Source organism: Euleptes europaea, chromosome 21 (assembly GCF_029931775.1).
Source record: "Euleptes europaea isolate rEulEur1 chromosome 21, rEulEur1.hap1, whole genome shotgun sequence".
In the NCBI taxonomy this organism is placed as follows: domain Eukaryota; kingdom Metazoa; phylum Chordata; class Lepidosauria; order Squamata; family Sphaerodactylidae; genus Euleptes; species Euleptes europaea.
The window spans coordinates 13,131,075-13,154,722 of record NC_079332.1 but is presented as its reverse complement, the minus strand read 5'-3'; the positions used below and the strand labels follow the sequence as shown (position 1 = coordinate 13,154,722).

Sequence of the window (23,648 nt, the reverse complement as noted above, 5' to 3'; positions counted from 1 at the left end):
AAACAGCCCTCAGCGTTTCAACTGCCCCTCTATAAACTTGTTTTCTGTTAAGATATTGAGCAAAGCATGTCCATCCATACTCTTCCCCTCTAGATACCACAGGGAAGAAGATAAAACCTTGGGAATTTTACACTTTGGCTCGCAATTTTAACCCCTGGCGAAGCGGCTCCGACCCCACCCCGCCAGAGACGCCCTTCGGCTTTTAATGCACAGCTGGAAGTGACTTGTCCTTTCGCAAGGGGCCGCCAAAAAGAAGAACATCATTCATCCGGAATTGACAAGAGGCAGCCGGCGACTAAGTGCTTTTCGCTGCTGCAGCACCGCAAGACGGCGCGACCGCCCCCGCGCACACCGCTTTAACAAGCAGGAGGGGAAAACCCGTGACGGGTTCGGTTCGCCGGAGAGTTTGGCGCACCACGGCCCCAAAAACGATTTTGGGAGGCGGGGGGGGGGCATCAATTCAGCGAGGCTTTTAAGAGGCCCCACCGCCGGGAAAGGAAACCGCTTGGGGAGAGGAGAGAAAAATAGCCCCCAGACCAGAACGCCCACCCTCTCGACTTTCTCATAAAGGCGTAAGAAAAGCCCTGCTGGATCAGACCGAGGCCCATCAAGTCCAGCTGTCTGTTCACACAGGGGCCAACCTGATGCCTCTAGGAAGCCCACAAACAAGACAGCTGCAGCAGCATTTATCCTGCCTGGGTTCCTCGGCACCTAATACAATGGTCCTGCTCCTCTGATCCTGGAAAGAATAGCTATGGCACCATGACTAGTATCCATTTTTACTAGTAGCCATGGATAGCCCTCTCCTCCGTTAACATGTCCACTCCCCTCTTCCAAGCTGCCAGCCATCACCACATCCTGGGGCAGGGAGTTCCACAATGCATGTCATAAATCAAGAGCCATAAGAACCGCTGGCGATGGTATTAGGAGAGAGGGAGAAAAGCTTCTCCCTGCCCACTCTCTCCATACCATGCATAATTTTATAGACCTCTGCCATGTCTCCCCTTAGCCGCCTCCTTTCCAAGCTAAACAGCCCTCAGAGACCAACCGCTCCTCGTAGGGCCGTCGCTCTAGCCCGCCCCCCCCCCGATCACTTTGGTTGCTCTTTTCCGCACCTTCTCATGCTCTGTAATATCGTTTTTTAGGTGCGGGGACCAGAACTGTACACAGTATTCCAAGTGTGGTCTCACCAGAGATTGGTACAAGGGAAGGATGAAACAGGAAAAGAAAAAGAAAAAAACATTTCATCCGTGTAGACCAGTGGTTCCCAAAGTGGGCAGTACCACCCCCTGGGGGGCGGTGGGATTGCCTAGGGGGGCACAAAGAGGCAAGGGGCAGCAGGGAGGAGCTAGAGGTGGGCCCCTTCAACTGTGCTGCTTACTAATTTACAACAGATCGAGCTATGGCACTATGTTGGCAAATTTGATGGAAACTATCAGAATTTTTCCCCCAGACTTTGAAGAGCTGGTACCACTGGATCACGTTCATCAGTTTCGTTGAAAAGTGTTAATTTCAACTAAAAAGTTTTAATTTGAGTTTGAATAGCTGTGCAATTAATTGTCACTGTTTTGAAATTTTATTGTTCTTACCTTCTTTAGTGCGTCATGCGATTTTGAATCATTTTGAATCATGCTTTTAATAGGATAGGGTAGGGGGGACTGGGGTGGAGTTTGTGGAACCAAAGGGGGGGTGGCCTGAAAAGTTTGGGAACCACTGGGGTAGACAACGGCTGTTACCGCACTTGTATTCCCAGCGATGTATTAAGAGTTTGAAAACGTTATAAAAAATACTGTTCGCATTTTCTGTGTATTCCCACCGATGTGTTAAGAGTTTGAAAACATTATAAAAAATACTGTTCGCACTTTCTGTGTATTCCCACCGATGTGTTAAGAGTTTGAAAACGTTATAAAAAATACTGTTCGCACTTTGTTTGGCCCCTTTAGCTGTGAAGCCGTCTTCCAGCCATTTATAAGCCGTGGTATCCAAAAACCCTTTTAAAGCGATGTTTTTTATAACTTTTTCAAACTCTTAATACATCGCTGGGAATACAAAGTGCGGTAACCCCCAACGTTAGTGGGGCTACCGCTGGAGAGGATTTCGACAAATAAGCATAGGTGAACGCTAAGAGATGCAACTTTGGCTTTTTTTACTGGGTGAATTTCCGTTGCTAGAAGGGTACGCAAGCAAATTTTGCCGACACTGCATGCCACGGTTCTCCGGCTAACCCTGATCTCTTAAACAGCCCTGCCTTGCCGGTTGCAAATAAGTGTTCCTCCGTGGTGGTTATCAGCCCTGTCAACAGGTCTCCGCGGAAGAGGCTCCGAAACCCGGGTTCGAGCTGCAGCCCGCTGGAAGAATCTGCCTCTCGGGAACAGAGGCTTAATGGCATTTCACAGACTTTGATCTGAGCCGGCAGCGAATACCACACAGCGATCATAAATTGCTTTCCTCCGATTCAACACTCCGGAGAAAATAGAAATAAGAACAGTTCCGTGTCCTAGGCGTCCAAAGACAATGCAAAGCACTCTCGGCCAATGCAAACAGACAGAATACTTAAGGGATTACCCTTGGCGATATTTGCAAAACATGGGGCTGTGTGCATGTCTGTTTTGGGTATTCGTGTTTCTTAATAGCAGGGCGAAGGAACGGGCTGTCATTTTAAACAGCACTTAGCCGCGCAACAGGCGCAGGGCTGGCGGAGGAGCTGACACACGCTGGCGCCTTCTCCTAAGCCCGATGCCAATCTAAGCGGACGCAGCTGCGGGTTATGCTCCTGATCGGTCAAGCGGAACATTTAGGGCCAGGGGTCCCCAGCACGATGCCTATGGGCGCCGTGCTGCCTGTCAGCATCTTTCCGAGCACAAATCCTGGAGGCCCAATTTCTTTTTTTTTTCCCTTCCAATCGGCCCTCGCAAATGGCAAAAGGATGGTGTGGTCAGGTAACCCGTCCTCTAGCTAAATAGTTGCAATATGTCTTGAGCTGAGGGTGATTTGAGTTTATTTCATACTGGAGAAGTACAGCAACCTAGATGACAGACAGACGATAGATAGATAGATAGATAGATAGATAGATAGATAGATAGATAGATAGATAGATAGATAGATAGATAGATAGATAGATAGATAGATAGATAGACAGACAGCTAGATGATAGATAGATAGATAGATAGATAGATAGATAGAGACAGACAGACAGACAGACAGACAGCTAGATAGAGAGAGAGATAGACTGCTAGATGATAGATAGATAGATGATAGATAAATAGATAGACAGACAGATGATAGACTGCTAGATGATAGAGAGAGAGACTGCTAGATGATAGATAGCTAGATAGCTAGATAGCTAGATAGATATAGACTGCTAGATGATCTAGAGATAGCTAGATGAGAGAGAGAGAGAGAGAGAGAGAGAGAGAGAGAGAGAGAGAGAGAGAGAGAGACCAATAGATAGACCGATAGACAGATAGCCAGACAGACAGACAGACAGACAGATATACTGCTAGATGATGATGATGGTGATGATGATGATGATGATAGATAGATAGACAGATGATAGACTGCTAGATGATAGAGAGAGAGAGAGAGAGACTGCTAGATGATATAGATAGCTAGATAGCTAGATAAATGATAGCTAGATAGTCAGATAGACTGCTAGATGAGAGAGAGAGAGAGAGAGAGAGAGAGAGAGACTGCTAGACGATATAGATAGATAGCTAGATAGATGACAGACAGACAGAGGGAGCCTGTTGATGGCCCTACCTGCTGGCAAGGGCAGAGTTCTGCTCTTTCAGAAGAAGTTCCCGGTGCTGTACGGCGACGACGTGCCTCGAGAGATCATCGGGGCTCCTAAACAATCGGGACACACAAAACCCACATGTCAAAAAGCCGTGGGCGGGCTACTAGTCCCCAGCGAGGCCGTTTCGGATCACAGAGAGAAGTTCGAAAGAGGGAACCGCTCCTTGAAACCCACAAAAGCATCTATTGCAAGATCCCCCGAACTGCCAGCTTCTGAAAAGGGCCGAATCCGCTCCGAAACCGGAGCGTGCTCCGTTCCAAAGTGTATTTGGGCCACCCCAGGTCACGATAAAGGGGGCGCAATCTGTTCAAAGCCCTACAAAGAAGTATCTCGAATCTGGTGGCGTTGAGGCTATCGCAAACTCTCCACCCAAGGAAGAATCTATAGATACACCAACACCAGTGTGATTCATTGACTCGCTTGATCTATATCCCGCCTTCTTCTACAGTAGGGACCCAAAGCGTCTTACATCCTTCCCCTCTCCTCCAGTTTATCTTCACGACAACCCTGCGAGGCAGGCGGGGCTGAGAGCAGGTGACCGGCCCAAGGTCACCCAGCGAGCTTCCGCGGCAAAGTGGGGGTTCGAACCCAGATCCTAGTCCGACCCTCTAACCACGACACCGCGTCGGCTCTCAATGTACATAACATGTAAGTTTTTTGTCCGCCGCCTCGAAAGGTCTCCTCTGAAGTGCAAACGTGGTGAAATTCGTTTGATGTTCTAGAGAACATCAAATGAATTTCACCACGTTTGCACTTCAGAGGAGACCTTTGGTAGACCTTTGGTAGACCAAAGGTGTTCTGCCCTCATTTCTCCATCCTAAGCACGTTCGTGCCCTTCCATGCCTCAGTGGCTTCAATGGGGCTTAGAAGGGCATGACTCCGCTTAGGACCTCCCTGCGAAATTGGATAAAAGTGCCGTTTATCGTGGTTTGCATTTGGAAATGGGAGAGTTCCTGCCATTGAGAAATGATAAATAACGAACATGTGAAGGAAACGGAAAAGGACAGGCAATTTAAAAATAAAAATAGCCACCCTGGGCCTATCAAAAGGGCAGAAAGTAACTATTTCAAAAATAAAATGAACTGTTCTCGTGAGTATGGGTAAAAAAACAACTTTTTCCTTTACTCAACTGCAAAAGAGCTCGAGGTCATGTGTTCTTTTCCTACTTGAACTTTCTAAGTCGAATCTCCGCACTATTCAAGAAGAATAAACCAAAGTTTAAAATTCAGAGGAGGAAAGAAAGGGGGGGGGGAGAGATTTTGCCCTTAAGGTATGCATTAGCTCAGCATCCAACTTTTAAAGACTGTTTTTTTAAAAAAAGGGGGGGAAATCACTCTTTAACCAAAGCTCTTTTGAGCTTTTTTTGAAGTAAAAGATCATTTGAAATGGTGGTTTTAAATGAAATTTAAAGGTGTTTTTAAAAAAAAAAAATCTAAAAAGCCACTCAAACGCAGTGGGAAGTTCTCTTCGCGACATAATTGCTGCACTTTGGAACAACGGCTTTTGAAAAGTGGTATAATGGGGAGGACAAGGATTCCAGCTGGGCGATCCTGGGTTCAAATCCTGATTGGCCACATAAACCTACACGACCGTCAAGCAGCCACTAGCAGGGTCTCGGCACCTTGTGGGGGTTAAGAGCGGTGGTTTGGAGGGGTGGACTCTGATCTGGAGGACCGGGTTTGATTCCCCCCCACTCCTCCACATGAGCGGCGGAGGCTAATCTGGTGAACTGGATTCGTTTCCCCACTCCTACACCTGAAGCCAGCTGGGTGACCTTAGGCTAGTCACAGCTCTCTCAGCCCCAACTACCTCACAGGGTGCCTGTTGTGGGGAGGGGAAGGGAAGGTGATTGCAAGCCGGTTTGATTCTTCCATAACACACATGAACACATAAAGCTGCCTTCTACTGAATCAGACCTTCGGTCCATGGGGTGACGTCACATCCCGACGTTTGCTAGGCAGACTTTGTTTTATGGGGTGGTTTGCCAGTGCCTTCCCCAGTCATCTTCCCTTTACCCCCAGCAAGGTGGGTACTCATTTCACCGACCTCGGAAGGATGGAAGGCTGAGTCGACTTTGAGCCGGCTGCCTGAAGCCGACTTCCGTCGGGATCGAACTCAGGTCGTGAGCAGAGCTTGGACTGCAGTGCTGCAGCTTACCACTCTGCGGAGGTCGCTTTCAAAATGTGATTTTTACTAGGCCTGCCTTGTTAGCCGCCTTTGGTGGCTACTGCGAGGGAAGAAAAAAGCAGGGTATAAATTCTTCCCATAGGACAGCCTTTCGGTGTGTTGCCTACCCAAACACACAGTGTGCTCCTGTTATCTCCCCATAGCGGTTCGGGGTGTCGCCTACCCAAACACACACTGCCGTCCCGCGTCTCCGGACTTTACCCATCTCCCTCCGCCGTCCACAAGCCAAGCCACCCGGCTTCAGGACGCCGGGGGGGGGAAAATGAATTATATGCCTCCCTAGACATATGTAAATACAACGAAGGCGTTTCAGCTTGGCAGCCGCTGCCTTTAAATTCTCTTCCCCGGCTCAGAGAGGATTAAGGCGACTTCAAAAGCCGCCCGAGTTCCAATTAAACCCCGTGCGACCACCCCGGGGACGCGAGAATATGCCTCTGATTAGAAAGATGCGCTCTTTGAACTGTGGCGCTAGGAGAAGAACGCGCCGAGTACTTTTCAACAAATGCGGCGACTCTCCGCAGGGGGAGCGTTCGGCGATTTTTTCCCCGGGGGGGTGGGAATCCGATCGTTTTAAAAACCAGGGCAAATCGCAGCTCGGGCCACACGGAGACCCGGGAACAGAGCGCGGCGGTCAAGGGCTTCCGGATCGGAGGGAATGTGAGATGAGCCCCAAGGACATGGGCAGAAGCCCCTTCCGTGAATCCGTCTCTGGAGCCATAATTTATCTGCAGGATGCTACAAATGGAACCAATGGGACCTGTTACTAGGTCAGAGATATAGTCTGAAAACAGCTTCTACTCCGTGTGGTCAGGGCAAACCCAGTTCTGTGTGCGTAAAGGAGAAAAAGAAGAGTTGGTTTTTCTATGCTGACTTGCTTAAGGAAGAATCAAACCGGCTCACACTCGCCTTCCCTTCCCCTCCCCACAACAGGCACCCTTGGGAGGTAGGTGGGGGCTGAGAGAGCTGTGCCTAGCCCAAGGTCACCCAACTGGCTTCGTGTGGAGTGGGGAAACCAGCGTGGTGTCATGGTTAAGAGCGGCGGGCTCTCACCCGGAGAACCGGGTTCGATTCCCCGCTCCTCCACATGAGCGGCGGACCCTAATCTGGAGAACTGGGTTCGATTCCCCACTCCTCCGCATGAGCGGCGGAGGCTAATCCGGAGAACCGGGTGGATTTCCCCACTCCTCCACATGAAGCCAGCTGGTTGACCATGGGCTAGTCACAGCTCTCTTAGAGCTCTCTCAGCCCCACCTACCTCGCAGGGAGTCTGTTGTGAGGAGGGGAAGGGAAGGAGGTTGTAAGTGGGCTTGATTCTCCTTGAAAGGTAGAGATAAGCCGGCATAGAAAAACCAACTCTTCTTCTTCTAACGTGCTGTCAGGTTGCAGCCAATTTGTAGGGTTGGTAAGGCAAGAGGGGAACAGAGGTGGTTTTGCCATTGCCTGCCTCTGTGTAGCAACCCTGGACTTCCTTGGCGGTTTCCCATCCAAGTATTAATCAGGACTGACCCTGCTTAGCTTCTTCCAAGATCCAACAAGTACTTGGATGGGAGACCACCAAGGAAACCTGGGTCGCTACGCAGAGGCCGGCAATGGCAAACCACCTCTATCAGGTCGCCAGAAGTCAGCTGCAACCGCTTTCCACCAGCAATACCGCATGCACGAAAAACAGACCCCAGTGCAAACAGAAAAAAAGGGGGGGTTGACCTTTTCCCTTCAAAACTCAGTAGGAATGATTTCTGACTAGCGACAACTCAACTAAGAAACGAGAAAAAAAGAAGTCCAGCAGCGCTCGCCTACAGCGAGAAAGGTATGACGGGTCTCTGTTATGACCAGGCTGAGAGATCGTGTTAACATTTATCAAGAAGTTAAATGCTCTCCGCCAGGATTCAACAGCGATGCATTCTGGCCTACGCCACCCCCCTAGATGGTAATTACTTCTGCGACACCTCTGTAACTTCCCTAGCTGTGGTGTAGTGGTTGAGAGCGGCGGGCTCTGATCTAGAGAACGGCGTTCGATCCCCCACTCCGCCCCATGAGTGGCGGACTCTGATCTGGTGAACCGGATTGGTTTCCCCACTCCTACACATGAAGCCAGCTGGGTGACCCTGGGCTAGTCACAGTTCTCTCGGCCCCACCTACCTCACAAGTTGCCTGCAGTGGAGAGGGGAAGGAGATTGCAAGCTGCTTTGAGACTTCTTAAAGGTAGAGAAAATCAGGGTATAAAAACCAACTCTTCTTCTGTTCATAGGGGGTGCAAAGAGGGGTAGAAGACACAAACACTGAAAGATGCAGGATGTTTCCCTAACTAGTAAAAATTGTGTGTGTGGTGGGGGGGAGAAGCAAGCACATACAGAGTTCTCCAATAAAATGCCTCTCCAGTCAATCAAATGCCAGTCAGAAGTCTTGCTGGGCAAAAGCCCTACCTTGCCCTGCCTAGTTTCAACAAACTCTTGCTATATGGCATAAAGATTTTAAATATGAAACTTTCATAGTAGGGTCTCGACACTCCCTTCATTTGCAAGTCCACACAATCCTTCCCCTACCGCAGGGATGGGGAACGTCAGGCCCGGGGGCCGTTTAAGGCCCGCAAAATCATTTGGTCTGGCCCTTCACGGGTCCTGGCAGATCTCTAGCTCAGAAGAACCTAAGACTGGCGATCCGCCCCCTCCCGTGGACAGGAACAGCCTCTATTCAAGGCAGATATGAGTTTGTTATGCTGAGAAAGGGAACCTTTTTCCCCTTTGTAGAAAAGTCATTAGCTATGGAGCTGCTAGGACCGCCCAAGAAACTGTGTTAACCCTTTCCCACCCAGGCCGTGGAGAAACGTATTCCCTCTGTACTACAAGAGGGCTGGGGGCGGAAGTGGCGACAATGGAGGGGTTAAAGGGGGCAGGGCCAGAATGCGCGCGCGGGGGGGGGGGAATTCTTAGCCACTGTGTCCTCCTTTCACCCCTGCAGGCGGAGGTAGCAGGAGCCGGCTGTAGAATCCGGCCCCGACCATGCGGAGCAGGAGCAACTCCGGCGTGCGGCTGGACGGCTACGCCTGGCTGGTGCAACAGACCATCCTGTGCCACCAGGTGGGCGAGTGCGCCACCGGTTGGATGCCTGCCTGCTTGCCCGCGCTGGGGGGGGTCATCTGGGACAGCTGCCTGCTTGGGGCTTGGTCGGCGAATTTTTAAGTTGATAATTTTGCATGGCCCGCGAATAATGTTATAAATACCCACATGGCCCTTGGCGGAAAAAAGGTTCCCCAACCCTGGACTAGAGGGAACTCCTCTCAGCGAGCATAAAAGGATCCAAAGTGTGAGAAACTATTCAAGCTTAATAGTTCTCCTCTGGAATGCCTTAGCTACTCACAATGGTTATATAGCCAAAAATTAAACACAAAAGGTAAGAAATACGAGATGAAGCTGGGATGGAACTCAGCATTGAATAGAAAGAAAATTTTGAAAGGGGGGGGTTAAAGTCACCCCTCTTCTTACATTTGTACCCATGCGCAATCATATCCTGCCCCAAGGAGACGATGGAAGAGGATTTCATTAATAAATTTATTTCAACTTCCTATTCAATGGCGACGGGAGGAAGAAGAAGAAGAAAAAAACAAGTATGCAAATTCGTTTGTAATTAGGTTTAAAAATTCCATTTCATGGGATAATCAGACTTCAAAAAACTCAATTTTGGTTTTAATCAGATTTTAACAAGGATATTAAACCCCGCCGCGTTGAAGAGAGAGAGAGACGGCGAATTTAACTCCAAATTTATTCAAGCTTAGCCCGAGGAGATAATTAAATAAAATTAATTTGGCAAGGGTTGTCTGTCAAATGGAAGCATTCCAGGCGGCAAAGCGGGTTGCGGAGAGAAAACAAAGCGCCGGTGCGTTGCCGTACAGACAGACGCAAAGGTTACTGCCGAGAGAGGGGAGAAATCGCAAAGTCTCCTGCGAGGACAAGGAAACCAGGGCCCAATCGGCTTTGTAAGATGCTGCGTTCCGGAGGAGAATCGGGAATGGTGGAGCTTCTTAGAGGCACCGGGGAAACAAGTGTCTTAAAAATGAGGGGATGAAGCCCGAACAAAAGGAACCGAAGGGACCACACAAAGGAAGCACAGCTACCGTGGAGTAAGAGGCAGGCAAAGAATCACTGCGTAACGCTCGGGGCTTGCTTGGTTTGGCTTCGGACCCTGGAAGCCAGAGGGCGACCAATCCCGGGCGCTAGGTCACCCTGGGGTCTAGAAACTTTCATTGTGGAGCTGAGCGTTTTCAGCATTTTTTTTGTTTCAATTGGAACCACATTTTTAATCCACTGCCCCACAATGTCCCAGAGGTGGGAGATTTTCCATCCGCTCCACACGCCAGTCTTGAGAAAGGGGGTGCAAAGCGCCATCCAGTCGCAACTGAGTTATGGCAACCCAGCAGAATTTTAAGGCACGAGACTAACAGAGATGGTTTGCCAGTGCCTTCCTCTGCACAGCAACCCTGGTCTTCCTTGGCGGTCTCCCATCCAAGAACTAACCAGGCCTGGCTCTGCTTAGCTTCTGAGATCTGATGAGATCCGTCTAGCCTGGGCCATCCAGGTCACAGATGAGACATACAGAGGTTGGCCACTGCCTGCCTCTGCGAAGCAACCCTGGACTTCTTTGGTGGTCTCCCATCCAAATACCAATCAGGGCCAAACCTGTTAGCTTCTGAGAGCTGACGAGATCGGCCTATCCTGGGCCATAAGAAAATAAGAACGGCCCTGCTGGATCAGACCAAGGCCCATCAAGCCCAGCAGTCTGTTCACACAGTGGCCAACCTGGTGCCTCCAGGAAGCCCACCAACAAGACGACTGCAGCAGCATTTATCCTGCCTGCGTTCCACCGCACCCAAAATAATAGGCATGCTCCTCTGATACTAGAGAGAATAGGTATGCAGCATGACCAGTATCCATTCTAACTAATAACCATGAATACCCCCTTTTCTCCATGAATATGTCCACTCCCCTCTTAAAGCCCTCCAAGCTGGCAGCCATCACCACATCCTGGGGCAGGGAGTTCCACAATTTAACTCTGTGTTGTGTGAAAAAATACTTCCTTTTATCTGTTCTGAATCTCTCGCCCTCCAGCTTTAGCAGATGACCCCATGTTCTAGTATTATGGGAGAGGGAGAAAGGCTTCTCCCTGTCCACTCTCTCCAAACCATGCATAATTTTATAGACCTCTATCATGTCTCCCCTTAACCGCCTTCTTTCCAAGCTAAACAGCCCTAACCGTCCTAACCGCTCCCCATAGGACAGTTGCTCTAGTCCCCTAATCCTTTTTGGTTGCTCTTTTCTGCACCTTCTCAAGCTCTGCAATATCCTTTTTGAGGTGTGGTGACCAGAACTGTACTCCAAGTATTCCAAGTGTGGTCTCACCATAGAGTTGTACAAGGGCAGTATGATAGCAGCAGTTTTATTTTCTATTCCTCGTCTAATTATGGTTAGGGACCCCTGACCATCCAGAGGTCAGGGCTCTAGAGAAAGAACCATCCTACAATCACGGAACTCCAGATTGAAACTGGATTCTGAAAAGAACCGAGCATTATGTTAGATCCACACCTGCTCCATGTTTTGGGAGAGGGACTCAAGCTTGAAGGATTTACATCAGGCAGTCCTTGGAATTACAAGCCCCACCCAATGGAGTAAGGAAACAGATCAATAGGGCCAGACTGAGAACCAGAATCTCCCCTATGAGCCTGTTCTGAAGTAGACTAACACCGCAGGCTGGAGCCGACAGCTCCCAGCTCAAACCGGTGAAAGCACCACCTACAACCACCAACTTGTCCTAGACGAGGGGTCCCTAACCTTTAGGAGCCAACGGGCACCACTGGAATTCTACCCAGAGAGGTGGGCGCAGCCACAAAAGGGCCCCCACAACGCGGCGGCCTCAGGAGGCAGAGCCAGCCGCAAAGCGGGGGCCGCAACCTGCCTTCAGTCACACCGAAGAACCTGCGAGCTTGGGGGGCAGCCGCTGCCAAAGCGACATTTTTTAAAAAATCAACTCTCCAATGGCCAATCAGAAGGCTTGCTGGTCAAAAATCCCACATGGACCTTTCTAAAAAACACTTGGCGGGCACCGGGAAAGGTGTCGGCAGGCGCCACGCTGACCGTGGGAACCACACGTTGGGGACACCTGCCCTAGACGATGATCTATCCCTTGCTGACAGACCTCAGGCGGGAGGCATTTCCTTGCTCACAGACAGCCCCATAACCTAGCAGAGCATCTACCGACAACAGTAGGCCTAAGTGCTGGGTGACTTTGGGCCAAAGTCCTCTCCCAACTTTGAGTTCTCTCCCAACTCTTGAGTTCTTTGAGTTCTCTCCCAACTCTCTCAGCCCCGCCTACCTCACAAGGTGTCTGTCGTGGGGAGAGGAAAAGAAGTTGTAAACTGGTTTGAGCCTCCTTAAAGGTAGAGGACATCGGGGTACAAAAACCAACTCTTCTTCTTCTAGCAGAGACACAAACCAAAGAACCAAACCCTGCAACAAACCTAGATGCCAACATTGCCAATGCTAATTTCAGCTACAGCAGTGGTTCCCAAAGTGGGCAGTACCACCCCCCGGGGGGCGGTAGGATTACCTAGAGGGGCACTAACAGCCCCATAACCTAGCAGAGCATCCACAAAGGGGCAGCAGGGGGGGCTAGAGGTCAGCCCCTTCAACTGTGTTGTTGGGTAGGGTAGGGGGCCCTGGGGTTGAGTCCGTGGAGTCAAGGGGGCGGTGGCCCGAAACGTTTGGCAACCACTGAGCTACAGCATCATGGGCACAGCAACTTCCCCGGATGCGATATATGCCATCATCTGGGGTGTTTTTTTTTTAATGCCCTCCTGCTCTTCAATCCCTACGAAAAAGACTACGCAGCTCAAACTTGAAATTGAGAAGTCAGCGGGAGAACGTCTCCGTCTCCCCGGACGGACGGGTTCCTGATCTCAAAGTCCCGCTTCTCCGGCAGAGGGACTTCAAAGGGAGGCGGAGGCATGAAACTGCTGAATTAAGAAGTTCAGCGCAAAGTCTGACACCGTCTCCCCAGGGCTCCGCGATGACTTTGGATTTCTCAGCAATTACAAGCTTGGCAAAACTAAGCAAACTGGGTTATCACCGACAGCGGCTATTGTCAATCGAACTTTCCCCCCGTTGCAGCCGATTCTTACGCAACTGCATCTCATTTGGGGCTTTCTGCATGCCGCGACCAAGCTGTCTGTCATTTTTCTTCTTCTTCATAACCTCGTACGTTTGCCTCGGACGAACTTATTCCGTGGCTCGGATGAAGCAAGCTCCGGATCCAGGAAAACACGTGCCAGAAGAACAACTCTTTGAGATTAAGAACATAAGAAAAGCCCTGCTGGATCAGACCAACGCCCATCACGTCCAGCCATCTGTTCACACAATGGCCAACCAGGTGCCTCTAGGAAGCCCCACAAGCAAGATGCCTGCAGCAGCACCATCCTGCCTGTGCACCTAATATATTCACCTAATATATTCAGCATGCTCCTCTGATCCTGGAGAGGGTAGGTATGCAGAGGTAGGCAACGGCAAACCCCCTCTGAACATCTCTTGCATTGAAAACCCTACAGGGTTCACCGTAAGTCAGCTGCCACTTGACAACGCTTGCCAGCCCCAACGGTTCTTATGGCTCTTGATTTAGGACAATGCACAGTTAAACTGTGGAACTCCCTGCCCCAGGATGTGGTGAGGGCTGCCAGCTTGGAAGGCTTGAAGAGAGGAGCAGACCTGTTCATGGAGGAGAGGGCTATCCATGGCTACTAGTCACAATGGATACTAGTCATGATGCGTACCTATTCTCTACCGTCTCAGAGGAGCAAGCCTATTATATTAGGCTCTGAGGAACACAGGCAGGATAAATGCTGCTGAAGTCGTCTTGTTTGTGGGCTTCCTAGAGGCCCCTGGTTGGCCACTGTGTGAACAGACAGCTGGACTTGATGGACCTTGGTCTGATCCAGCAGGGCTTTTCTTATGTTCTTAGGTTCGAATACGATGGAACTACGCTAAACACCTGTTACCTTGGCTGTAGCAGGTTCCACAGAGCATGTGCGGAGTTCCTTGCAGTAAGATGAAATTGGGTTGTGCACCCACGGGCTCAGTTTCTGCTGAAGGCTGAAAACGGAAGACGAGGGAAAACCCCAAATATTTGAGGTCAATGCAACTGGACTCAAGCCAGCCTCCTTACTAAGAGTGACAAGGTGTTTTAGCCAATCCAATGCAAAGCCCTGTCTCTGGAGTCAGAGGCTATTGATACCAACCAGAGACGTATAAAATATATCCGCCCCCCCTGATCATCCGGTAAGCATCTTTCACGACAAGAAGAAGAGTTGGGTTTTATGTGCCCACTTTCTCTACCACTCAAGGCAGAATCCAACCGGCTTACAATCACCTTCCCTCCCCCTCCCCACAACAGACACCCTGTGAGGTAGGTGGGGCTGAGAGAGCTGAGACTAGCCCAAGGTCACCCAGCTGGCTGGGGAAACCAACCCAGTTCTCCAGATTAGCGCCCGCGGCTCGTGTGCAGGAGTGGGGGGATCAAACCCGGTTCCCCAGATCAGAGTCCACTGCTCCAAACCACCCCTTTTAACCACTACACCCCGCTGGCTCTCGTGGCCTGGTCCAATCCTGACCGTCCTTTGTCCAAAAGCGATTCAGTCTGCCAGGAGAGTCGAATGTGGAGTGGAAACGAACGGGTCATGGAACCGTCCACGGGTCCTAGATCCCAGATCCTCAAGGTAGTGTGACCCCTCTTATACTGTTCATTGGACTGTCCCCTCCTCTTGACTGTATTTGTCTCGTGCGATGCAATCCGCTTCGAGTCACAGCCAGAAAGGTGGGCAATAAACAAACAACTCAGCTTGGTAATAAAGGTAAAGATAAAGATCCCCCTGTGCAAGCACTGGGTCATGGGGTGACATCGCATCCCGACGTTTCCAAGGCAGACTTTGTTTACGGGGTGGTTTGCCAGTGCCTTCCCCAGTCGTCTTCCCTTTACCCCCAGCAAGGTGGGTATTCATTTCACCGACCTCAGAAGGATGGAAGGCTGAGTCGGCCTCGAGCCGGCTCCCTGAAACCGACTTCCGTCGGGATCGGACTCAGGTCGTGAGCAGAGCTTGGACTGCAGTACTGCAGCTTACCACTCTGCGCCACGGGGCTCCTCAGCTTGGTAATACACATATAATAATAATAATATCCTGGATGGTTTCCTGTGAAATGACGTTCAGGGGAAATGCTATTTAAATTGTTAAGCGCAATTTTCTTTTTTTTTCCCCTTCTTTTGCATGATGATCGCTAATGTGCTCAAATTTCTCATGCTGCTTCCTGGTACAGCCATTAGCCACTGTCCTATTAAGTCCTGACTGGTTATTAGCATATATTAATGAACTCTGAAATCTGCGACACGTTGAAACGATTCGGGGCTTTTCATTTCTGTCCCTCTTTTAATAAATAGAACTGCCGGGAGTCATTTTGCATGTCGGCTGGTGTTCGGAGATCAAAGTGGAAAACCTGCCTTTGCTTCAACCGTATTTGATGCAGACGCTGCAGTGAATGCGATATGGATAGCTTTGCCCCGATCGTCTTTAGACGGCCCAGCGTAGTTGTGCGTCGATGTTTGTTTTGAATAATTCTAGCCCATCTCTCTGCCAAAGACGGTTTTCAAAGCAGCTTATAAAGTTCGTAAGAAGATAAGAACATAAGAAAAGCCCTGCTGGATCAGACCGAGGCCCATCAAGTCCAGCGGTCTGTTCACACGGTGGCCGACCAGGTGCCTCTAGGAAGCCCACAAACAAGACGACTGCAGCAGCATTTATCCTGCCTGTGCTCCACAGCACCTAATAGAATAGGCATGCTCCTCTGATCCTGGAGAGAATTAAGTATGGCATCATGGAACTCCCTGCCCCATGGCATCAAGTATGGTATCCATTTTTACTAGTAGCCATGGATAGCCCTCTCCTCCATGAACATGGCCACTCCCCTCTTCCAAGCTGGCAGCCATCACCACATCCTGGGGCAGGGAGTTCCACAATTTATGGGTTGTCATAAATCAAGAGCCATAAGAACCGCTGGCGGTGGTATTACGAGAGAGGGAGAAAAGCTTCTCCCTGTCCACTCTCTCCATACCATGCATAATTTTATAGACCTCGATCATGTCTCCCCTTAACCGCCCATCAGGTCCAGCAGTCTGTTCACACAGTGGCCGACCAGGTGCCTCCAGGAAGCCCCCAAACAAGACGACTGCAGCAGCAGCATCACCCTGCCTGTGTTGCACAGCATCTAATAGAATAGGCATGCTCCTCTGATACTAGAGAGAATAGGTATGCATCATGACTAGTATCCATTTGGACTAGTAGCCACGGATAGCCCTCTCCTCCATGAACATGTCCACTCCCTTCTTCAAAGATTCCAAGTTGGCAGCCGTCACCACATCCTGGGGCAGGGAGTGCCACAAGTTAACTATGCATCGTGTAACGGAATACTTCCTTGTGTCTGTTTTGAATCTCTCACCCTCCCGCTTCGGCAGAAGACCCCCGCGTTCCGGCATTATGAGAGAGGGAGAAAAGGCTTCTCCCCGTCCACTCTCTCCAGACCACGCATCATTTTGTAGACCTCTATCATGGGGCAGGGAGTTCCACAACCTGATCTCCTCCAGCTGTCCAAACGCCTCTTTTGCGCCCGACGCGCCCCACACGGGCACTCTGGTTTCTCCCGTGTTTCCCCAAGCTCCTTAGCGCTCCCGAACGAACATCAAGAGCGTAACCGCGGCACGCCTTTGCAAGAGCCGATTCCGCCCGCGTCCGACACGAACAGACGCAGCAAACGCAATTCCAGGGGAGCTTCGCGACAGCGGCGGCGAGAGGCAAAGCAAAGCATAGCTGTGTTCCTCGTGAATATTTATTTTCCCTTTCTATATTCGGCAAATTCCCACTGCGGAGGGACAGCTTGTTTGACATAAGGAAGCTCGTGAACAAGCCAACTCAAAGCTACAATATTCTTCTCTCTCTTTTTTTTTGCAGCTCATAAATCATAACTAAATACTAAAAACAAAAAAAGATTGCAGGCAGCGTGAAGGTTTCGAATCTTGGAATAGTCAGCCAGAATACCCTTCGCTCTGAGGTTGTAGGGCAGAAATCTGGCAGACCCTCGGAACGGTAGCCCAAACATTCGCGGTAGAACAAGAAGAAGAGTTGGTTTTTATGTGCCGACTTTCTCTACCACTTAAGGGAGAATCAAACCTTACAATCACTGACAATCACCTTCTTACCATCACCTTCTCTTCCCCTCCCCACAACGGACCCCCTGTGAGGTAGGGGGGGCTGAGAGAGCTCTAAGAGAGCTGTGACTAGCCCAGCAGGCTTCATGCGGAAGAGCGGGGAAACCAACCCGGTTCACCAGATTAGCCTCCGCCGCTCATGTGGAGGACTGGGGGATAAAACCCGGTTCTCCAGATCGGAGTCCATCGCTCCAAACCACCGCTCTTAACCACTACGCCATGCTGGCTCTTCGTCTAACCGTTCCTAAATAAGAATGTAATGACTGTATTTTGAATTTTTTTTCTTAACTTTATAGATATAGATCGTTCTTATTATGTAGTTTTCTATATTGTCATATTTTTTCTTTTGTATTTGAGTTTGTTTGTATTATGTTTTTTTTCTTTTTGTTTAAAAATTTAATAATAATAATAAAAAAAACCGGTTCTCCAGATCGAAGTCCATCGCTCCAAACCACCGCTCTTAACCACTACGCCATGCTGGCTCTTCGTCTAACCATTCCTAAATAAGAATGTAATGACTGTATTTTGAATTTTTTTTCTTAACTTTATAGATATAGATCGTTCTTATTATGTAGTTTTCTATATTGTCATATTTTTTTCTTTTGTATTTGAGTTTGTTTGTATTATGTTTTTTTTCTTTTTGTTTAAAAATTTAATAATAATAATAATAAAAAACCCTGGTTCTCCAGATGCAAACCACCGCTCTTAACCACTACGCCATGCTGGCTCTTCGTCTAACCGTTCCTAAATAAGAATGTAATGATTGTATTTTGAATTTTTCTTTTTTCTTAACTATTGTCATATTTTTTTCTTTTGTATTTGAGTTTGTTTGTATTATGTTTTTTTTCCTTTTTGTTTAAAAATTTAATAATAATAATAAAAAAACCGGTTCTCCAGATCGGAGTCCATCGCTCCAAACCACCGCTCTTAACCACTACGCCATGCTGGCTCTTCGTCTAACCGTTCCTGAATACTTCTAAGAAAGATGCAGGCGATCTTGGGAAAGCAGGGAACCAACAAATGGGACTTTTCTTTCCTTCAAAAGGCCACTCTAGAAATCGATGGCTGCGGTTCTCCAGTTTGACTGCAATATTTTTGTAGCTGCCTAACACAGCGTTTTTCACAAAGCTGACGCATCAAACTACGGTTCGTGGGCACGCCGCCCACAGTTTGAAGCCGTTTCCCTCAAAATGTTGACTTCGTTTCTGCCCGGCCGTCCTCACCGGCGGGGAGCCCAAAGCCTTCCAAATTGGCAGCCCTCACCACCTCCTGGGGCAGGGAGCGCCACAATTGAACTCTGCGTTGTGCGAAGAAAGAGAAAATGATGCGTGGTACGGAGCGAGTGGACAGGGAGATGCTTTTCTCTCTCTGCTGTAATACCAGAAAGCAGGGTGACAGATTCAGAAAAGACAAAAGGAAATAATTCTTCACACAACGCAGAGTTAACTTGTGAATAGCCCTCTCCTCCACGAACATGTCCACTCCCCTCTTCAAGCCTTCCAAGTTGGCAGGCATCGCCAAATCCTGGGGCAGGGAGTTCCACAATTGCGTTGTGCAAAGAAAGACTTCCCTTTATCTGTTCTGAATCTCTCACCCTCCAGCTTCAGCAGATGACCCCCCTTCTAGGATTATGAGGGAGAAAACCTTCTCCATGTCCACTCTCTCAATATACCATGCATCATTTTATTCAATTCAATCAACCTTTATTGCTCACTGACAAAGCCTTAAGCATTTACATTATATGAAACAGTTTTACTAGTTGCCATGAACAGCCCTCTCCTCCATGAACATGTCCACTCCCCTCTTGAAGCCTTCCAAGTTGGCAGCCATCACCACATCTTGGGGAAGTTCCACACTTTAACTCTGCATTGTGTAATTTGGGCTCACCGCCGAAGAAGAAGAAGAGTTGGTTTTTAGATGCTGACTTTCTCTACCACTTAAGGGAGAAGCAAACCGGCTTACAATCGCCTTCCCCTCCCCACAACAGACACCCTGTGAGGCGGGCGGGGCTGAGAGAGCCGTGACTAGCCCAAGCTCACCCAGCTGGCTTCGTGTGGAGGAGTGGGGAAACAAATCCAGTTCACCGGATTAACGTCCACCGCTCGTATGGAGGAGCGGGGAATCAAACCCGGCTCTCCAGATCAGACTCCCACCGCTCCGAACCACTGCTCTTCACCGCTACACCCAAGACCTCTTATTCTCCCCTTCTTGGTAATCCCCTCTTCTCCAGGAACCTGACTCAGACGTCGGTCTCCCTTTACATTGCCGTAGCTCTACTCCTGCCCCACGCAAAAAAATAAATAAACGCAACGTACACCCAAGGGCCTGAGAGCCGAGCCATTCTCCTTATCCAACACTACTCCGTCCAACCGCATAAAAGGGGGATTTTTTTTTAATCCTGGCTAAGCAGTTCCTTTTCCCCCCTCCCCGAGAGTGAAGAAATATCCCTAAGAGCGTCAACGCAACGTGGCGCCGCTGGAAAGCAAACCCACGCCTGCACCGAGGATCCCAATTTTAAATGAAGTGGTCATTTGCATCAGAAAAATGTCTCTCTCAGTCCCATTTCTCTCCCGCGGAGAAATTACCTAATTGAACATTAAAACAGCGCGAGCCGAGGAAAAGCTCGCATCTTCCGTCCCTTTCCGCCTGTCGGAAGAAAAGCCGGGTAGGAGGGATGGGGGAAACCCCGGAGCCCACGACGTGGGGCTGCCAAAAAGGAACGCCGTCTTAAGCGAAAGAGCGCCGCGGTCGCAATCGCTCTTGGAAGTCGCGTCGATAGGGTCTGCCCGCGGCAGCAAGTGGTTTGTTGGGAAATTAAAGTCTTCAAGTGCGGGAGAAAGTGCTTGATATAATGGGGCGACAGATCTTACCGGCGTCCCCGAGGGCGTTTGTTCCAGTTACTTGAAAATCGCTACCTGGAAAACCCTCGCGTACTTCACAAGGACTCTAAAACTTTAGCACAGCAGTCTTGCAAATCAGACCAGGAGAGGAAGGGAAGGAAGGGTCGCGTCAATGTTTGGCTCTTGTTACCCTATGCCCAGGGTAATGCCAATGGCCACTTTGGGGTCAGGAAGGAATTTTCCTCCAGGCCAGATTGGCCAGGGATCCTGGAGGGTTTTGGGGTTTTTTTGCCTTCCTCTGGGCATAGACCAGGGACAACTGGGGGAGTGGGAAGGAAGGCAGTTGTGAATTTCCTGCGTTGTGCAGGGGGTTGGACTAGATGACCCCTGAGGTCCCTTCCAGCTCTGTGTTCCTAAATGCAACGCGTTTTCCGACTGGACGGCGTTCTAAAGGCGAATGCCGCTTAGAGGGGGAAGGGAAGGCGGAACGGCAAAGAGAAAAGTAAAAAGGGCTGACCACATGGTGAAGAATTCCTTTCCGCTTGGAATGTGTGGGAACTTTCTCTGCTGATCAGCAGCTTCCCTTGTTGGATAGTCCTGAATCATAAATAGTATTTTTGTAATTATTTTATGGAAGAAGAAGACGACGAAGAAGAAGAGGAGGAGGAGGAGTTGGTTTTTATATGCCAACTTTCACTGCCACTTAAAAATTGATTAAAAGCACAGCAGGGGGCCCTTTTCCTAGCATGTTGATAGCTAGACATGCAAATAGGGATGAGCTGAGGATAGGAACAGGCGGGCAGATAAGTGGCAGGTTGCCCCCAAATGGTCCATTCTCTTCCCTTTTCTCTCAGCTTCTTGATGGGTACCTCTCCTACCTACACTGATGAAGGCAGCGAATGCCAATAAAAAGGTGTCGATGCGACATGATGGGAAGGGCCATAGCTCAGTGGCAGAGCATCGGCTTGGCATGCAGAAGGTCCCAGGTTCAATCCCTGGCATCTCGTATTAAAGGGACTAGGTAAGTAGAAGAAAAAGAAGAGTTGGTTTTTATATGCCGACTTTCTCTACCACTTAACGCAGAATCAAACCGGCTTACGGTCACCTTCCCTTCCCCTCCCCACAACAGACACCCTGTGAGAAAGGTGGGGCTGAGAGAGCTGTGACTAGCCCACGGTCACCCAGCTGGCTTCAGGTGGAGGAGTGGGGAAACAAACCCAGTTCACCAGATTAGTCTCTGCTGCTCCAAACCACCACTCTTAACCACTACACCACGCTGGCTCTCCCATTGTATTGTATTGTATTGTATTGTATCGTAGATACTAACTGCTGGAAGCTGCCCTGAGCCCAACTTGGTTGGGAAAGGGAGGGGTATGAATCGAATAAAATAAAAATAAATAAATAAAAGCATGTAGCCACAGTAACCCAGAATGCTAACGTAACCCCGACTTCTAATGCCATCCCTTAAGCTTACTTGATACTTAAGCCGGTGTTCTCGCCATGTTTTTCCCAGGTGTCCAGCTTCCCCTGAAGTTTCTGAAAAAAGGAAACAAGGCAGGGGGTTAACGCCGTCCCATTCAGTCAACCCCACCTACGTTTACGAGACTTCTTCCTGACTACAGATATCAGTTCCCCTGGAGAAAAAGGGATGCTTCAGAGGGTGGACTCTATTTATGCGTAGCCACATAAATAATTAGGATTGCCAGCTCCAGGTTGGGAAATACCTGGAGATTTTGGGCGGTGGAGCCTGAGGAGGGCGGGGTTTGGGGAGGGACTTCAATGCTCACCACCTCTGTTATCCCGCGCAAGTAAGCCAAAAGCCCGTTTTGTGCGGCCAGAAGGATGTGCAAAACATTTTATGTGACCCGTGCCCAGCCAGCGCTTGCTCTACGAGACTACACACGCGGGGAAATAAGGAAAGGGGCCATGCTCGTTCTAGAACTGAAGCCAAAATAGCTTTATTGGAGGGATGGACGACGATTAATGCAATACGTTTCAGTTGCGTGTTCTCTCCTCCCCGCCCGCAAATACATCATGGTTTCACCGACTCACCTGCCGTCCCAAAATTCCAGATCTGCCATGCTTCCCCCATCAAACAAAAATTAACCTTTGCGCTTTATGTCCTCCCGGTCTACGCCGTCGAGCAGACTGGATTGCACTCAGTAACACCGACAGTGTCCCTGGCACTCTAAACAACTACGCTCGCGCCAAGACACGGCAACCGATCCTATTGATCCCGCGCGTGTGTTTAGAGCCACGGACGACAGCAACGATCCAAGTGTAAATTGCAGGCTCTTCCTCGAGCGTTCGCCATCTACGATCTTCCCCTAGGCGACTCCGGAATCCCAGACACCGTTATCGGCAGTCGTACGATAAAGGTAAATGCGAAGCCTGACCCACCCCTCACCATCCACTACATGTAACCACTAATTCTGTTGATTTATGGCAGAATGCACACCTACTCGTTCAAAATCGCCTCCTCGATTTCCCCCTTGCATAGAGACTTTACACTTGAAAGATCGGTGACGTAACTCGCACCAAGCCGCCTCAACCTCCCCCGTAAGATTTCCCAGTACGTTTTTCTTTCATAGATCTGATGAAGCGGGCTGTGTCTTGTGAAAGGTCATATCAAAATTAATTTTGCTAGTCTTTAAGGTGCCTCTGGACTTTAGCTTTCGAAGCTAAAGAAGCTGCCGCACTGAAGACACATGTCTTTCCTGGAGAATGTCTCAAGTCAGGGCTTCATGGTGCCTGTGGGCATTCAAGAAGAAGAGTTCGTTTTTATACCCTGCTTTTCTCTACCAAAAGGAGGCTCAAAGCGACTTACAATCACAATACCTTCCTCGCCCCACAACAGGCACCTTGTGAAGTAGGTGGGGCTGGGAGAGTCGGAGAGAGAACTGTGACTAGCCCAAGGTCACCCAGCAGGCTGCATGTGGAGGAGAGGGGAATCAAAGCCGGTTCTCCAGATCAGAGTCTGCCGCTGACGTGGAGGAGCGGGGAATCAAACCTGGCTCTCCAGGTTAGAGTCCGCCGCTCTTAACCACTCCACCACGCTGGCTCTAGTGAAAGGGTTTTCCACAACTGCAATAGGTAAGAGCAAGAGTCCAGTAGCACCTTAAAGACTGACAAAATTTCTGGCAGGGTGTGAGCTTGCGGGAGCCACAGCTCACTTCTTCAGATACAGCTAGAATGTGAGCCCATCTATCCTTAAGTAGAAAAGAGAGGATTAGAGTGAGTGGCAATGTACATGTCAAAAGCAATAAATGACATTAGTAGGCATGACTGGATTAGGTGTGATATGCAGAGGGGTGGTAGGAGTGGAGAAATTAGCATTGGTAATGAGACAGGAATCCCAGATCTCTGTTCAATCCAGGAGAATGCATTGTCTTGAGCTTCATCATTAGTTGTAATTCAGCAATTCAAAACTGCAATAACAGGCAGCCACTGAAGTATTAGTCCATTCTCCCTGCAGTCCTTCCATTTTCCCAGGTGGTGGGAGGAGGGAGGCGTTCTGCGTGGCTCCGCCTCCT

General features: G+C 49.5%; 1 protein-coding gene across 1 annotated transcript in view; it reads right to left on the bottom strand.

Annotated features, from left to right (window-relative positions):
* Positions 1-23,648, bottom strand: part of MAD1L1 (mitotic arrest deficient 1 like 1) — a 383,773-nt gene that overhangs the window by 338,002 nt on the left and 22,123 nt on the right. Inside the window, exons 11-12 of the mRNA XM_056866622.1 lie at positions 21,590-21,651; positions 3,760-3,846 (exon numbers count right to left, since the gene is read on the bottom strand). Of these exons, the coding sequence (XP_056722600.1) occupies positions 3,760-3,846; positions 21,590-21,651 (149 nt within the window). The remainder of the gene's footprint in view (positions 1-3,759; positions 3,847-21,589; positions 21,652-23,648) is intronic.